The 18,665-nt window shown below is 43.6% G+C and overlaps 1 protein-coding gene across 2 annotated transcripts in view; it reads right to left on the bottom strand.

Annotated features, from left to right (window-relative positions):
- Nucleotides 1–18,011, bottom strand: part of ANKRD13C (ankyrin repeat domain 13C) — a 79,216-nt gene extending 61,205 nt beyond the window's left edge. For both annotated transcript variants that reach the window (XM_058657976.1, XM_058657967.1), the window contains exon 1: nt 17,083–18,011. In XM_058657976.1, coding sequence (XP_058513959.1) covers nt 17,083–17,524 — 442 coding nt within the window. In that variant the 5' untranslated portion in view covers nt 17,525–18,011. The remainder of the gene's footprint in view (nt 1–17,082) is intronic.
- Between the last annotated feature and the right edge of the window lie 654 nt (nt 18,012–18,665).

An 18,665-nucleotide genomic window follows, 5' to 3' on the forward strand; every position in this document is an offset into this window, starting at 1 on the left:
GACTGCTTTCCCAGGCCACAAGCAGGGAGCTGGATGGGAAGTGGAGCAGCCGGGATTAGAACCGGCGCCCATATGGGATCCCCGGCGCGTTCAAGGCGAGGACTTTAGCCACTAGGCCACGCCGCCGGGCCCTAGAATATTTTCATTACATAGAAAAGGTCAACTATTCTCAAATTGGTTGTAGTGATGGTTATATGACTGAATATATTTAAAAACCATCAAATCGTATACTTTAAGTATATTAATTTTGTGATATATGAATTATAATATTGTTAAATAGAACAGAAAACTGGAGTACTGTATTATTTTTTTTAAAGATTTATTTTTATTACAAAGTCAGATATTCAGAGAGGAGGAGAGACAGAGAAGAAGATCTTCTGTCCAATGATTCACTCCCCAGGTGAGCCGCAATGGCCGGTACTGCACCAATTCAAAGCCAGGAGCTTCTTCCAGGTCTCCCACACGAGTGCAGGGTCCCAAGGCTTTGGGCCATCCTCGACTGCTTTCCCAGGCCACAAGCAGGGAGCTGGATGGGAAGTGGAGCTGCCAGGATTAGAACTGGCACCCATATGGGATCCCGGGGAGTTCAAGGCAAAGACTTTAGCCGCTGGGCCATGCCGCCGGACCCTCTTTTTAGTTTTTTAAAAATACTATGTTCTATCGCTTCTCGGCCTTTTGGCTAAGATCAAGTGTAAAATACTATGTTCTTTGCAAAGGCCTTTTTACTGCGCCTCTTATTTTGCCTTAATAATTGTCCTCCATGTTAATACAACCCTGAATTACATAATAGGCTTTCCTGTCCACTTATTTCTTTAGTGTTAATACCTCAATTTGAAACACTATACTAGAAATAGCTCTGGGCCCAGAGTGATGGCTCAGTTGCTAGATCCTCACCTTGCAAGTTCCTGGATCCCATATGGGCACCAGTTCATGTACTGGATGCTCCACTTCCCTTCCAGCTCCCTATTTGTGGCCTAGGAGAGCAGTAGAGGATGGGCCAAAAACCTTAGGACCCTGCACCCACATGGGAGACCCAAAAGAAACTCCTGGCTCACATCTTCAGATTCAATCACTCTGGCTGTTGTGGCTACCTGGGCAGTGAACCAGTGGATGGAAGACCTTTCCCTCTGTCTCTCCTTCTCTGTATAGATCTGCCTTTTCAATAAAAAATAAATACATCTTTAAAGAAAAAAAGAAAGGCTTATTTTTTCCACTTTTATTAGTGAAGGCAAAAGAAAAGAGCAAGCTAGATATAAGATACACACTCGCCCATGCCAGCCATCTGTTTCCCACATCAGAAACTTTCTCCTCTCATTTAAAGATCACCCACAACATAAATAAAGTTTTTTTGGAATACCACCTCATGCTGATCATCTATGAACAGTTTATGGTTACTCTTATGCAACAGATGTGATGATGTGCAAGCTTAAAATATTTACTATTATCTCCTTAATTACATGTCTGTACCCAATAATCACTAGGGGTTTCATCTTGCCGCAAAGGGAAAACACCTGCCAGTCATTAAAATAGCCTCTAAATAAAATCACACCACATTACTGTAATTAAAAACTTAGCTCATAATCTAGTTTATTTGATTCTAGAGTCATTAATGTATTCTAACGCAAAGTCAGAAGAGGAGTTTGTGGGCTTTGTTATTTCTCTTCTGTCTTACCCAGAAATAAATCAATTCACTTTCATTAAATAAATATTGCAAGAGGATTACCATGTGCTAAGAACAGTGCTAGACACTGCAGTTCAAAATAATCCCTCCTCTTATAAAATTTATAGTCAACAAAGAGAATAAGAGAAAGACAAAATAAGATAAAATGAGAAAAAGTTGAACGTGGTGTTGCAAAAACTAATAAAAGGTTAATATGGAAAACAAAAGGAGTCACACTAATTAATACTTTCGTCTAGAGAATCTTTCTAAAGGAGTATTGCTTTAAATGAGATCTAAAAACTAAGCCAAAGTTAAGAAATCAAAAAGAAAAGCAGTATTAAGAAGCTAGATAAAAACTTGGCATATTCAAGGAATTGAAAGAAAACAAGAATAGAGCACAGAAAAAGAGAGAGATTTGTCCAAGATTAAACTGGAGAAGCAGGCAAGACCCAGATCACACAGAACTCCATAACTTAGAAATACAAACTTCCCTTTAAGTGAGGAAGGCATTCAAGGATCTTGAGCAGGGAAGTAGCATGATACAAACTACATTTAAGATCCTTCAATGACCACACACAAGATGAGCATGAGCTGGGTACAGTATTTAGGGATAAGCATAACAAAATTGGTTGGTTGGTTCCAAAGTGGCAGCAATGGAAACAGAAGTAGAGTGACTAAAAGTTGATAATTACATGTAAATGAGGAGGAGGAGGCAGATTAAGAATGAGCCTAATGACTGAGGCTTAAGCAACTGGGTAGTTAATGTGACTTAAAAGGGGACTGTGTAGCCAAGAGGAAGAGGGTAAAAAATACTAATTCCACATTGGACAACTTTATGTTGAAATATCTTCAGATTCCCTAGTGGAGATACAAAATCTGGAATTCAAAAGAAAAGTCTAGGCTAGAAAGAGAAATTAAATAGTGAATGAGTGAGAGAGAATATAAATTCTAAATTTCAATTTTGTGCACTAAGTAGAAGAGGTAATAATTGCTCTTATTCCTTACTTATCTTTCAAGAGAAAAAAAATGAGAATTTAAGGGAGAAATAATAGTAGTTGCTGTTTAGCAAGGGAATGGAATAGGGAGAATCAAGGAAGAAAAGAAAATTATATTTTTGCAAAGCTTCTTTGATAACTATTTTTCATTTCAGGCATCCTTCGGAAGGTTTTTGAAAGTATCTCCTGCAAATAAGAAGGAACACAGGGGACTGCTGCACCTTTTAAGTATATTAAAACATAATAGCGTAAATAATGCCTTGGCCACTTGTGGCAGCATCCTACGTGGGTGCCAGTTCATGTCCTGGTTTCTTTTTTTTTTTTTTAAAGATTTATTTATTTTTATTGGAAAGGCAGATATACAGAGAGGAGGAGAGATAGAGAGGAAGATCTTCCGTCCGATGATTCACTCCCCAAGTGACCCCAATGGCTGGAGCTAAGCCAATCTGAAGCCAGGAACCAGGAGCTCTTCCAGGTCTCACATGTAGGGTCCCAAGGCTTTGGGCCGTCCTCGACTGCTTTCCCAGGCCACAAGCAGGGAGCTAGATGGGAAGTGGGGCTGCCAGGATTAGAACCAGCATCCATATGGGATCCCGGCGCGTTCAAGGCGAAAACTTTAGCCACTAGGCCACCACACTGGGCCCTGCTCCTTGTTTTCTTAGACCCTCCAGAAATATAAAAAACTCATCAAACATAAAAATACACGCATGACTACATAAACAAATTATATGTTAAACTTTCCATCACACATTCAAATTATTTATCATATTAAGACTCATGAACCAAAAATGACTAAATCCAACAATCTTATTTTACCTTTACTGTAATTACTTTAAAAGTTCTTGGAAAATTGAATTAAAATACACATACATTGAACAAAGCATTAAAAGTAGGGTCCTACCAGCCCCGGGTCATGTTAATAAAAAGGCCAGACTGTGGCCTTGTCACAGCCTAGAAATAGAGAAAACCAAGGGCTTTCTGTCCACAACCAGGTAAAGGATGCTAGCTCTGTGGAAAATCCGGAGAAAATCAGGACAAAGTGAAGTTTAAAGCTCAAAATGCAGTGGACACCTCTATATCATGGGCCAACACAAACAGAAGGCAGAGAAATGGAAAGTCACTGCCTTTAGGTCTAGCTGCGCACAAGATAAAATGAACCAGATATGCCTACTTGAACTGTTTTGTTTTTTATTTTGAAATTAAATGTTTATTATGGTGACAAAAAATGATATTTCAATGCATAGACCAGTCTTCAGAAAGTTCATGAAAATTGAGTATAATGGGAAAAGTGAATATTCCAAAATCTTTGGCCACAAAATAGCTTTCAATTCCATCTTCATAAACTTCCTGAAGCCCCTTTTACATCTTTACCCTGCTGCTGCCTAAGCTACCGTGTATGCTCTCTTAAAATGTAAGACACCAAAAACTTAACAGGGCCGGGCGGCATGGCCTAGCAGCTAAAGTCTTTGCCCTGAACGCCCCAGGATCCCATATGGGCACCGGTTCTAATCCCAGCAGCTCCACTTCCTATCCAGCTCCCTGCTTGTGGCCTGGGAAAGCAGTAGAGGACAGCCCAGGCCAGGGCCTTGGGCCCCTGCACCCAAGTGGGAGACCTGGAAGAGGTTCCTGGTTCCCGGCTTCAGATTGGCGCAGCACCAGCTGTTAGGGTCACTTGGGGAGTGAATCATCGGACGGAAGATCTTCCTCTCTGTCTCTCTTCCTCTCTTTATATCTGACTTTGTAATAAAAAAAAATTAAATTAATAAATCTTAAAAAAAAAACCTTAAAATAGCCTTTGTTATCAACTGTTCACAATCTGATTTTCAAATCTAAAATTGGATGCCTTGGTTCTAAAGATATTAAAAAAAATTCAACTCTTTATTACTAAATGGGTGAAAACATTCCAGCAACATTACGACCGCCTTGCTTAAACTATGCAAAAAAAAAAAAAAATCAACTGAATGGCTGGCTTGAAGGGAATGTATTAAATATTCCAGGCACTATGCCTTATACTTCATTTATTCTACCTAATTTAATTCACTCACCTGTATTAAACAAGTATTATCCCTATTAAGCAGTGCAGGTGATCACCCCAGGCCCTGCCCTGCTGCCTACTGGGAGGACAAGGCTTAAGCCCAACCTTCCCCATGGCCTGAGGCACTGCTTTCAGGCCTACAAGAGGAGGGTGACCTCCAACATGGCTACAAAGTCTTGGGGAGCACAGGTGGAACATGGCCTCTGACATGACAGGAAGATCTAGGAAAATAGATGTGTCATACAGCCAATTGCAGCGTCTGGTGGGCGTGAGGTCTGCTGGAAGGCTCCCTCCTGCCTTCCCCTTTCTTATCCTTTAAAACCTGTAACCTGTGCATAATAAAGCGGACATTCCTCACCAGCTTGTCCCTGGTGTTTCTTGAGGCGAAAGAGCACTGTTGCCTCACCCTCGGTGACCCCAGCACCTGCTGGCAGGCCTAAACCCCGAGAAAACAAGTAACAAAACTAAAGTTAATATTTGTTATTTTTCAAAGTAGAATGAGGGAATCATTGACTCTAAAATCCATGACTCTAAAATCCAGATTCTGGAGGCAGGAGATGTAACATATTGGGTTAAACCACCAGTTGGGATTTTAATTTGTCTCTAATACTATACTTCTGATCCAGCTTCCTGACAACAGATGATGCCAAGTGACTGTGAACCCACTACCCATAAGGGAGGACTGGATGGAACTCTAGGCTCCTGGCTTTGGCTGTTTTGGGCATTTGGGGATGACAGAAGATGTCTTTCTGTTTCTCTTTCCTTCTGTCACTGTGTCTCTCCAATGGATGAAAATGAATAAAGCTTAAAAATAAAATAAAGTGCATATTATTTTTAAGTATACCAATAGCTTAAAAATGCTTTGGTTTAGGCCCTGTACAACGGCTCAATGGCTAAATTCTTGTCTTGTGTGTGCCAATATCCCACATAGGCATTGGTTCGTGTCCTGGCTGCTCCTCTTCCCATCCAGCTCCATGCTTCGGGCCTGGGGAAGCAGCGGATGACTGAGACCCTGCACCCACATGGGAGACCTGGAGGAAGCTCCAGGCTCCTGACTTCAGCTCAGCTCCTCTATGGCTATTGTGACTACTTGGGGGGTGAAACCGCAAACAGAAGATTTTTTCTGTCACTCCTTCTCTGTGTAAATCTGCCTTTCTAGTGAAAATAAATAAACCTTTAAAACAGTTTTGGTTTTAGATCCATTTGCACTCCTGAGTATTGCTGGATATGTCAGAACCTCTTAGATGGATATATCTATTGATAACAACATACTAGCAATTTAAATTTTTATTTGCTAACTTAAAATACCATAATCTTTTTACTAAAAACAAATTAATTCAAATGACTGGCAAGAGTGGTACTACTGCAAATTCTTGAATTAAAAATGAAAATAAATTTCTTTAATTTCTAGTTTAATAGCAGTCAGATGCACTTTTACATTTATTTTACATTTCATGAGGTATAAAATGCTTTGTTTGAAATATAAGAAGAAAACTGGTAAATTGTGGTGTAATAGGTTAGGCCACCACCTACAATGTCAATATTCCATACAGGCGCTAGTTCATGTCCAGGGTGTTCCATTTCTAATCCGTTTCCCTTTAAAAAAAAATTTATTTATTGGAAATGCAGAGGTGCAGTAAGAGAAGGAGAGAGAGAGAGATGAAACAGTTTTGGTTCACCCCCACATGGCCACAATAGCCAGTGTTGGGCTAGGTCAACCCCAGGAGCCAGGGGCTTCATCTAGATCCCGGCACATGCAAGGTGAGAACTTTAGGTGCTAGGCTACTGCACCAGGCCTCTCTCTGGGACTTTAAGTGAACCACTGACTGCTGCATGATTATGCACCACATACTAAACATTTGAAAATCAGTAGGTGGGCCCGGCGGCATGGCCTAGCAGCTAAAGTCCTCGCCTTGAAAGCCCCGGGATCCCATATGGGCGCTGGTTCTAATCCCGGCAGCTCCACTTCCCATCCAGCTCCCTGCTTGTGGCCTGGGAAAGCAGTCAAGAACGGCCCAATGCATTGGGACACTGCACCCGTGTGGGAGACCCGGAAGAGGTTCCTGGTCCCGGCATCGGATTGGCGCGTACCGGCCGTTGCGGCTCACTTGGGGAGTTAAACATCGGACGGAAGATCTTCCTCTCTGTCTCTCCTCCTCTCTGTATATCCGGCTTTCCAATAATAATAAAATCTTTAAAAAAAAAAAAAAAAAAAAAAAAAAAAAAAAAGAAAATCAGTAGGTGGTCAAATAGGTGCCATTTTTCCAAATATTAATATATTTCACAATACAATACCAAAAAATTACACTTAGTAATATCACTTTCAATCTGACCAAAACAGTCCTTTAAACATTGAAAAAACTGTCACAGTAGTAGAGAAAAGTTTTCCACAATTCTAAACTTAATTTGAAACGCTGAATTTTTTTCATAGTAACAAATACTATCAGCCATTTTCCTTGGAGTCATAGGCTCACTTTATTCGGAAAACGTCTGCAAATATTAAAATTATAATAACTGGCTTGTCTCCAAGCTGTTAAGAAAAAACCACATTCCATGAAAAAAGTACAGCCTACTTTACAAATTTTACCTACTTTTTACTTGAGCATATAATAGAGGACTTCACAAACAATTCCAATTGCATCACAAAGAACACCAAAGAAGCATGTAATCAAGATGGAAGTTAGAGGCCAGTGTTAGGGCCTAAGAGGTGAGGGGACACTCAATACAGCATCCCTGTGGTACCAGCTTGCTCCCTGGCCGCATTTCCTCCTAACCAGTTCCCTGCAATGCATCTGGGAAAGCATCAGGGATCCGTCTGCAGTAGATCTCTGACCTTTTAATGCCAAGCTGAGCAAAGAACTCACTGAACTTTTCAGGTAACGTGGGGTGAAAAAGACAGGTCAGAATCACGTGGCTCGACTTCACAAGGGTTCTTCAAACTCCAGATGCCCCTGAACATGAACTTTGCATCATAACCAACTTCTGCAACAGCAATTTGGATGACCCAGGCCATCGCTTGCTCTGTGGATCCTCCATCTCCAAGGCCTCCTTTACCTGAGTGAAACTGCATTTCAGCAGGAAGCAGCTAGAAGACACCTTTGCCCCTTACCCCTACAGAAGTAGGATGTGGAATTCCAAGGAGGGGCGGAGGGGGGTCTGAGACCATCCAAGCCCACAAAAATCTTGGCCACATCTTCAAGAACTGCCCAGCCATTTCCTAACTGTTGGACAGAACACCCATGGAGAACATCTTATCCACAGGTTCCTGCCCAGGTAAGGAGGCCCTTCTGAAGTCTCTCTCTCTCCTCTCAAGAGCCCCATCTCCTGGCTCTCTGCCAAGTGCTGCTTTCCCTCCCCTCTAATTTCTGTCTTCATCAAGTCACTTCCCAAACAAACAAACAAACAAACAAAAAGCTTCAGCCTAGTCAAGCCCTGGTTGTTGTGCACATTTGAGACGTGAACCCATGGATGAAAGATCTTTCTCTCTCTCTCTGCCTTTCAAGTAAGATAAACCTTGAAAACAAAAACATTGAAGATTTAATAAAATTCATCATTTCTCACTATTTTTAGTTTCATCAAAAGCATTAGGTGAAATTGGCGCTGTTTGATGCCTTGACTTACACTAAACTGTCTTAACCTTTGAACCATCAGTGAAAATGCCAGTGCAGTGAAAGGGCTTGCTATTGCTATAAAAATAGTTTTAACTTCATATGCCTTTAATTATAAGGCTAAGAAGAAAATTACTAGTCCCAGAACACCAATATAATTCCAGGTAATTCATAAACACCTTCAGGTCACATCCAAGTAAGCAACAGAAAATAACTGTGGGGCCTGGCGGCATGGCCTAGCGGCTAAAGTCCTTGCCTTGAACGCCCCAAGATCCCATATGGGCGCCGGTTCATATTCCGGCTGCTCCACTTCCCATCCAGCTCCCTGCCTGTGGCCTGGAAAAGCAGTTGAGGACAACCTACAGCCTTGCGACCCTGCACCCGCGTGGGAGACCCGGAAGAGGCTCCTGGTTCCCAGCTTCGGATCGGCACAGTACTGGCCGTTGGGGTCACTTGGGGAGTGAATCATTGGATGGAAGATCTTCTCTGTCTCTCCTCCTCTCTGTATATCTGACTTTGTAATAAAATAAATAAATCTTAAAAAAAAAGAACTGTTTTCTCTAAAAATAGCACTATGCTACAAAAACTTTCACACACACACATACACACACAGAATCTTATATCTAAATCATTAACAGCTTCATCATCTCATCACTTCCAGCTGCTCCCTTCACTCTAATAACTTACTTCACTAACCTTGCCCATTCTGCTTCACAGACATAGCCAGAACAAGCCCTGAAAAACCGATGGTGTCACTCCTCGCGCAAAACCCTTACAAAAGCTTCCCATGTTGTTCAGAATAAAAGCCAAAAATTCTTACCAATAGTCTAGAAAAGTTTATGTGCTTACATCCCGAGCTATCTCTAAAATCTCCTGTCTTCTCCAATCTCCTTGGCTCACTTGGTTCCGATCACACTGGTCTTCTTCCTATACTTTGCCAGTGTCTTTGCATTTGTTATTTTCTGCTTAAACTCTGTTCTACTCCCTAATTTTCTACTACCCAAGCACTAAGGCCCACTGCTATGAATCTACTCATTCATTGGTGACTTCCTTGCCCTGGACTACAATGAAATAATTACTACCCCAGATAATGCTAGCAGTGTCCTCCTCACCCTTTATTTTACTCTACTATACTTACTTTCAGTTGTACCACGTTTAATTTGTTTACCATCTGTCTCTCTCATCAGAATATAAACTTCAGGAAACAGCTTATATTATATGTCTATCACATATCAAGTCAGACTACATGTAAAGAATTAAAAGAAACAAAAAGGAAAAAGGGAACCCAGCACAATGGCTAAATGGCTAAATTCTCACCTTGAAAGTGCCAGGATCTCATACTGACACCGGTTCATGTCCCAGTGATCCACTTCCCTTTTAGTTCCCTGCTTGTGGCCTGGGAAAGCAGTAGAGGTGGCCCAAAGCCTTGGGACCCTGAACCCACATGCGAGACCCAGAAGAGGCTCCTGGCTCTTGGCTTCAGATTGGCTCAGCTCCAGGCAAAGTAGCTACTTGGTGAGTGAATCAGTGGATGGAAGTTCTTTCTCAATAACTCTCTTCCTCTCCATAAATCTGAGTTGCCTTTCCAATAAAAATTTAAAAAAAATTTTTTTAAATGAAACTATAATTAAAGAACCAAAAGACAATGACAAAACCTGTTTTTAACCCAAAAAATATCTCGCACCAGGATACTTTAGGTCTCCACACATGACTCCATGAATACCAAGAAAGAAAACATGCATAGAGGCTATATATAAATAGCATAACATAATGGTTTTATAGAATTCAGTACAGTACTGAGAAAGAGAAAGCAGTCATTAACCACAAGACAGATACCTACAGCCAAGAATCCAAACTAATCTGAGCTATATCAGTATAACATTTGAGGTGACTTACTGGAAAGCCAGATAAACTGCATCTTTTCATACACTGACAAGCATTATGAACCCAAGCAAGACAAAACCATCACCTGAAGGCCCATCCAAAACTTAAACACAAGAGAAGCTGCTAATGGAAGACACTTAACACATCACCAAAGGTGAAGACAGATATGGATAATTAGTTGCCCTATTATTGCAGGAGCATTCAGATTAAAACATTTTGAAGTCCCTTATCTCATATAAAAATAAAATGCCCTAAGATGTTACTTCAGAGGTTAAATAAATAGCACAGTATCATAAGTTTGTAGCAGGAAAACAAACAAACAAAAAAATTGTAGCAGGGACCAGCATTGTGGCATACAGATACAGCTGCCACCCGCCACCCCAGCATCCCATATGGGCGCGAGGTTGTTTTCAGGCTGCTCCACTTGTGATTCAGCTCCCTTCCTGTGGCCTGGGTAAAGCAGAGGATGGCCTGAATGTGTGGAAGACCTGAATGAAGCTCCTGCTCTTTTTTTTTTTTTTAAAGATTTATTTTATTTTTATTACAAAGTCAGATATGCTGAGAGGAGGAGAGATAGAGAGGAAGTGGAGCCGCTGGGATAAGAACCAGGGGCCATATGGGATCAAGGCGACGAGCTTAGCCACTAGGCCACGCTGCCAAGCCCTGAAGCTCCTGCTCTTGAGTCCCACCTGGCCCAGTCCTGCTCACTGCAGCCATCTGGGCCGTGAGCCAGATTTGATTTGTCGCTCCCTCTTTCTGTTAACTCTTTTTTTTTTTTTCAAGATTTATTTATTTTTATTGAAAAGGTGGATATACAGAGAGGAGGAGAGACAGAGAGGAAGATCTTCCATCCGATGATTCAGTCCCCAAGTGAGCACAACAGCCAGTGCTGTGCAGATCCGAAGCCAGGAACCTGGAACCTCCTCCAGGTCTCCCACACGGGTGCAGGAACCCAAGGCTTTGGGCCGTCCTCAACTGCTTTCCCAGGCCACAAGCAGGGAGCTGGATGGGAAGTGGAGCTGCCGGGATTAGAACCGGTGCCCTTATGGGATCCTGGCGCGTTCAGGGCGAGGACTTTAGCTGCTAGGCCATGCTGCCGGGCCCAACTCTTTCAAATAAAAACAAGAAATTTGTAAGGACACATGGTCTCAAACCTTGATCTGAGTCAAATATACAGCATTCTAGTTTGCAGATAACCTATGCAATTTCAACAATAACAAACTAACAATAAATCCCAAGAATAGATTATATTACACTAGGCTACATAGTTAGTTTATACATACTTGGGTTGAGTGTTTAACCTTGTCGTTATACCACCCAGATCCCTGCCTCCAAGTGTCTGCATTCAATGACAGACTCTGGTTCTTGACTCTAGTTTCCTGCCAGTGTAGACCCTAAGAGGCAATGATGATGCCTGAAGTAAGTTCCTGCTGCCTGAATGGGAGATCTGGACTGAAATCCTCAGCTCCCAGCTTCACCTCCTCTCCCCATCACCAGTCAATGTAGGCATCCCAGGAGTAAACCAGAGGAAGGGAACTCCAGCTAACTGTTTTCCTCTCAAACAATTTAAACTGACAAAAGTTATTTTATTTTTTTTTTTAAAGATTGGTTTGTTTTCTTTTTTTAAAGATTTATTTATTTTTATTGGAAAGGCAGTTATATAGAGGAGGAGAGACAGAGAGGAAGATCTTCCGTCCCATGGTTTACTCCCCAAGTAGCCACAATGGCTGGAGCTGAGCCAATCTGAAGCCAGGAGCCAGGAGCCTCTTCCAGGTCTCCCACGCAGTGCAGGTTCTCAAGGCTTTGGGCCATCCTCAACTGCTTTCCCAGGCCACAGGTAGGGAGCTGGATGGGAAGTGGGGCCGCCAGGATTAGAACTGGCGACCATATAGGATCCCGGCATGGGCAAGGTGAGGACTTTAACCTCTACGCTATCATGCTGGGCCCACAAAAGTTATTTTAAAAAAGTAACTTTTCCTTTTTGCTCACATACATTTTAGATTAACTTGGAGCAACCATACTACCTAGGACTCAGTTCTTCAATTAATTCTCCAGAACTTTCCTGTCTCTTAGAAGGGAAACAGGAAAGGAGTCAGTGTTGAGGTGTGTGAAGGTAAAGCCATCTCCTTCAACACCAGCATACATAAAGGGAACAGTTCATGTCCTAGCTGGTCTACTTCAAATCCCGCTCCACACGAATTCCCTGGAAAAAGCATGCAAAATGATCCAAGTATTTGGGCAGCTGACACACGTGGTAGAATTAGATGAAGTTCCCAGCCCCTGGCTTCTACCTGGCTCAGCTCTGGCCATTGCAGCCACTTGGAGAGTGAACCAATGAATGGAAGACCTCTCTCTCTGTGTCCTCATTTCTCTGTAAGTACTTTAAATTAAAAATAAATAAATAACTGGATCAAATATTGTCAAAAGTGAGAATCTCTGTTGCCTTTTTGGGAGGATTTTGATCACTGGATCTCAAGCAAGAGAGGACCAAGAGGACCGTCTCTTCCTTGTAAGTCTGCAGGTAAATCTGCAGATGTATTCACATCACAATACTGTAATGTCAGATTCTACAATGCTAAAGGCAATACCATCAGAAACACAACCAATTAACACAAAGATAGTCCTGCTCGATTGGCGATGCACAGGCAGGAGAAAAGGGGGATCATATTCTCCACTCATGAATACCAAGTGAATGAACACTGCCAGACAAACACAGAGACAAACTGCGCCCCGCAGATCACCCTCACATCCACAGGTGTGTAACAGACTTTAACGGATTATCCTGGGACTCCAGCACCACTTTTCACTTGTTTCCTTCCTTTGCATTGCTCATCATGAAGAATTCAGTGGCAGAAAGAAAACAGCAGGGCCCAACGCAATGGTTAAAATCAGTTAATCCTCCTCTCCCACAAGTGTCAGTTTGTGTCCCAGCTGTGACACTTCCTATTCAACTCCTTGCTTGTGGCCTAGCAAAGCAGTAGAGGATTGTCCAAAGCCTTCAGACCCTGCACCCATGAGATAAACCTGGAAGAAGGTCTCCCAGCTTCAGAGCAGCTCAGTTCCAGCTACTGTGGCCATCTGGGGAGTGGTTCAAAAAATCTGTTTCTCCTTCTCCAAAATTCTGATCTGCCTATCCAACAAAAATAAATAAATCTACAAAAAAAAAAAGGAAAACAAAACAACTATGTAGAATAATTAATAATAAATATGTCACATAACTACCAGATGATCCTAGTTTTTCAATCCTCAAATGTGAATTTTTGATCATTCTGAAAATAAATTTTTTTAGATCTTGGGCCCGGCGCAACAGCATAGTGGTTAAAGTCTTCGCCTTGCACGCGCCAGGATACCGTATGGGCTCTGGTTCTAACCCCGGTGGCCCTGCTTTGCATCCAGCTCCCTGCTTGTGGCCTGAGAAAGCAGTCAAGGATGACCAAGGTCTTGGGACCCTGCACCCACTTGGGAGACCCAGAAGAGTTCCTGTCTCCTGGCTTCGGATCAGCATAGTACCGGCCGTTGGGGTCACTTGGGGAGTGAACCATCGGAGGGAAGATCTTCCTCTCTGTCTCTCCTCCTCTCTATATATCTGACTTTCCAATAAAAATAAATAAATCTTTAAAAATATTTTTTTTTAGATCTCAATATAAAGAAATTTGCCATCCACCAGGTAGATATTAACCCTTTCGTTATCACCTCATTGAGTTTTATACATTTGACTCTAACAAGCCAAATAAATTTTAACAAATTGGAATCTCTAATAATTGTGTAAAATAGCTCCTGGAAGCCACTACAATGAAGTGAAAGTGAAAATAAACTGTATACAGAAAAAAAACAATTTGTCACATGCCAAGCAACATAATTAAAGACATTAGAAACTGCCAAATTTTTCAGAATATTTAGAAACTTTTCACATCTAGAAAACACTGGTTTTAAAAATTAATATATCCATAGCTTTCATCAACTTAAAAAACTCCTGACTCATATACAAAGAAGTTGCTTAACTTCTCAAGGATATTTACTTTAAAGGAAAAAACAATTATAAGTTTAACAAAAAGTGCAGTCAAAACCAAATCTTCTAAAGGTTTCATATCATTCTCAATTCTATGGTTATTGAGGAGGATAATTATCATTTTACCTTTTTAAAAAATCCTACATATTACTACAATATCTTACCAAATTATATGTGACAGAAGGTATTCAAGGGCCCAGCATGAAAGCCTAGTAGCTAAATCCTCACCTTGCATGGGCTGGGATCCCATGTGAGTGCCAGTCCGTATTCTGGTTGCTCCACTTTTCACCCTGCTCACTTCTTGTGCTCGGGAGGGCAGTCAAGGATGGCCCAAAGCCCTGGGACCCTGCACCAGGGTGGGAGATTTGGAAGAAGCTCCTGGCTCCTGGCTTTGGATCGGTTCAGCTCCGGCTGTTGTGGCCACTTGGGGAGTGAACCAGCAGATGGAAGATCTTTCTCTGTATCTCCTTCTCTATATCTGACTTTTCTATAACCACGTGTGGAAAGTCATGAGTGGGATCCCCCTTTGTTTCTCCCCTTCTCCCAGGAACAACAAGAAATAGCAAATTTGGAAGCAATCAGTTCACCAAAATTTCTCTAAACCTCGATCCTTTCCACCCTGATCAACCATGTAATCATTATTAAAAATAAAATAAAGACCTGGCGCAGTAGCCTAGCGGCTAAAGTCCTCACTTTGAACACACTGGGATCCCATATGGGCACTGGTTCATATCCCAGCCACCCCGCTTCCCATCCAGCTCCCTGCTTGTGGCCTAGGAAAGCAGCAAAGGACGGTTTATGCCTTTGAAACCCTGTACCTAGATAGGAAACCATGAAGAAGCTCCAGGCTGCTGGCTTCAGACTGGCTCAACTCAGGCCATTGGGTCACTTGGGGAGTGAACCAGCAGACGGAAGATCTTTCTCTCTGAAAATCTGCCTTTCCAATAAAAATAAATAAATCTTTTTTAAAAAAATCCTTCAATAGCATCTTCTGTGATATTCATCCATGTTTTCTTGTAAAGAAAGTTAGCTCTGAGCCTGGCGCTGTAGCCTAGCAGCTAAAGTTCTCACCTTGCCTTGAACATGCTGGGATCCCATATGGGCACCAGTTCTAATCCCGGCAGCCCTTCTTCCCATCCAGCTCCCTGCTTGTGGCCTGGGAAAAGCATTCAAGCACCATCCAAAGCCTTGGGACCCTGCACCCACATGGGAGACCTGGAAGGGGCTCCTGGTTTCAGATCAGCACAGGTTCAAGCTGCTGCAGCTGATTGGAGACTGAATCAACAGAAAATCTTCCTCGCTGTCTTTCCTTCTCTACGTATATCTAACTTTTCAATACAATAAATAAATCTTGAAGAAAAAAGGAGTTAGCTCTATAAAACATCCTATCCTTTGTTTTGAGGCATATTTTCAGGTCATATAACTCGAATGGCTATGGCCATAAAACATCCAGTTACTAGGCCAACCAAATGTGGAAAACTTCCTGGTACCTGACTAGTAAACTGAAGTTACCACCCACCTCTGTTGCCACAGGGTTAGATCATATAACCAGCAACAAACAACATCAAGTTTGATACAAAAGTAAAATAAAGAAATAAATTAAATGCAAGAGTAAAAGCTGGGCACTACCTTAACGTATTTGCAACTTCAAATGTTACTGTCAGCAGGGATATTGTCTCAATTACTACCACGTCCTAAATTCAGAAAACAAGTGCAGAGAATCATACCACCAACAGAAACTTCACACACTTTTTTAGGTTCACTTTTTGTCCCAATCTTAGCTAAGCAGCCTAGAATTCAACAGAATTAAGGTAGCTTATTCCACAGGTAACTGTCTCATCAGTGTGCTACATCATTTCAGCCCAAAGTTGACTGTGTCCCAAATGAATGTACACAACCACCATGCTAAGTTAAAAGCACATCTAGCAACAATAGTTGCTAATTACCCACTTTCAAATGGCCTGTCAAATGCTGAAAGCAATAGTAGTATTTACCTTAGTTTCCATGAGTAAAAAAAATTTACTGTTGTTTAAAAGCCAACTCAATCTCATCAGTTTTCAAAACTAAAAGAAACAACTACCCAGCTAATAAACCCAGGCAAGAAACAGAAAGATAACTTCTCAATTACAAAAGTAATTTCTCAAACAGGGTATGACGAAATTACTACGGAAAAACCACAGTATTATTTCAATCACAGCCAGGAAGCTAAGACATCGCTTGTCTTCATTGCATTATAGCAAGATATTCTAGCAATTATATAGGTAAAGGGACAAAAACAATTCCTTTTAAAATGAGCTACCAAGAAGTCACTTTAATTGCTGCAGGTATCAAATGCCAATGAATCCTCATTGCATATTTTTCACACACCAAAACACTCTGGGTTTCCTGGAAGTAAACAAGAAAGGAGAAGACAGCCTAAACACCAGGTAGAACACACAACCAGTCCAAATCTAGTTGGGATCTGTACCCGGTTAATGAAGAGAGAAGGGCAATTTCTGACTCGAAATTCAAGATTCCAAGGTGGAGAGGAGAAAAGGGGGTAGGGGACAAACACAGTTCCATAAACAGAGAAGAGCAGGCCGGACGATTTTAAATCTTAGTTAAAAACCAGCACACTGAAGGTCGCCCTCGAAGATAAACAAAACTGCTTCTCACAGGAAACTTTGAAGTGGGCCAGAAGGAAACATTCCTTCGCACCCACAGGAACCAAGCCCCAGGCCACTGGCATGCCGTGACTGAAGAAGGGTCAGGGTTTACGAGCATCCGGCCCGGCAGTTGGGCCAAGAAGAGAAAGAAGGATCAGCTGGAGGGGAACCTAGCAGTCCAGATGCCAGAGCAGGCGCACCCTGGGCTCGGGGAAGGAGAGGCGGAGAAGGGCTAGCGCTCCTCACCGTGATTATCTTTCTGCCCGATATTATGTGTGCGGATGAGAGAGGACAGTCTCCTCACATCCCCCTTGAAGACGCACTCGTGCACCGGATAGTGTGCGGGGCAACCGCCTCCGTCTGCGACGACAGCGATGGGGCTTGTGCTGGCCACAAGAGCCTGGGATGGGGAGGTGGCAGTCACGGAGGAATTGTGCGAAGGCAGAGTTGGGGCGCCCGAAGGGTTGCAAGAGGCCGGGGCTGCCTTCAGCTGCAACCGGTGGTGATGGTTACTGAAAATCTTATGGCAGGCTTTGCTGCCCTTGCCGCCGGCCGTGCCAAGCCTGCCTCCCGTGAAAGTTCCGCCGAGGGCAGCCGTTGCTTCCTCATCCCCGGGTTCAAGCAGGTCCCCCTCTTCTTTGCTGGGCTTGTGGTCCCTCCGCAGCGAGCGGATCTTCTCTCCGGTCATCGCCGCCACCAGAGACAGCAAGGGGATCCGGGAGGCTCACCGCGGGAGACGGAGCTGGCTCTGCGGCGGCAAAAGGCGATTAGTGCGCCGGCCAGGAGCCTCCAGCGCTGCATGAACTCCCGGAGCGCGGCCGAGCCCGGGACACACGCATCTCCCGCCGGCTGGGGCCGGCTCCCGCCCGGGCACGGCGGGACGCGCGCGCGCGCGCTCGGCTGGAGCTGGAGCTCAGCGGCCTTCTACCCCTGGACTCCGGGTCCCAGCAGCCGCAGTCGCCACCACTGCCTCACAGCCAACAGCACGGCACGGCCATCTTCCCCTGGCTGCTCTCGAGAGAGCTCCCCGGAAGAGGGCGGAAACACCGCGATAAGTGAGCTGTCCCGCTCCCTCCCTCGCACCGTCGATTCCCAGGCAGCCTCAGGGCGCCGGCGCTTCCCAGCGCTTCCGCCCCTGGCCAGCGTCCCCGAGCCCCAAGGCCTGGACCTGGCAGCCGCCGGACGCCCGCGAGCTGCGCTTCTGGTGGGCGGCCGGAAACCTCGACCTACGACGGGAACGTCCTGTGCACGTTATTAACCGTGACTTCAGCCCTGCGACCTCGGAGCCTCCCGCAGAGTGCGAGGCCACGCCAGCGCTCACAGGATGTGATGTCACTGAGGTGCCCAGGACACTCATTCGGTAAACACGGACTGACCGTCTGCTTCGTGCCGTACACTGCCACTCTCCCAGCACCGTACAGTAAGAAAAGGACAACTAATTGAGCACAATGTATTTGTGCCTTGTATGTGGCCACACGTGACTCTTTAGCTGTGTTTTAAAAAGAGAAGGGGCAACCGTTAGTGTTGAGGAGTCCTGCCAGAATTTAGGGTCTGACCTTGAAACTGATGGGCCATTCAGCAGACAGGAGAAAAAGAGAACTACTAGACTGTTTCTGGGGATCAATGAACTTGGGGCAGATGTCAGTTAACACACAGGCAGTAGACATTGGAGCGAAGCAAAGAATAAATCTGTAACTGAAATATTGCTGCACTGGTTCATGGCTAACCTTAAGCCAGTGTCAAATCCTAAAGAAATGTCAACCTGACCATCACGAGGCTTTGTAAAGCTACAAGGCATGGGGAAGGGGCGTGCAAGGGCGTATGATGGG

Source organism: Ochotona princeps, chromosome 2 (genome assembly GCF_030435755.1).
Source record: "Ochotona princeps isolate mOchPri1 chromosome 2, mOchPri1.hap1, whole genome shotgun sequence".
NCBI classification, from domain to species: domain Eukaryota; kingdom Metazoa; phylum Chordata; class Mammalia; order Lagomorpha; family Ochotonidae; genus Ochotona; species Ochotona princeps.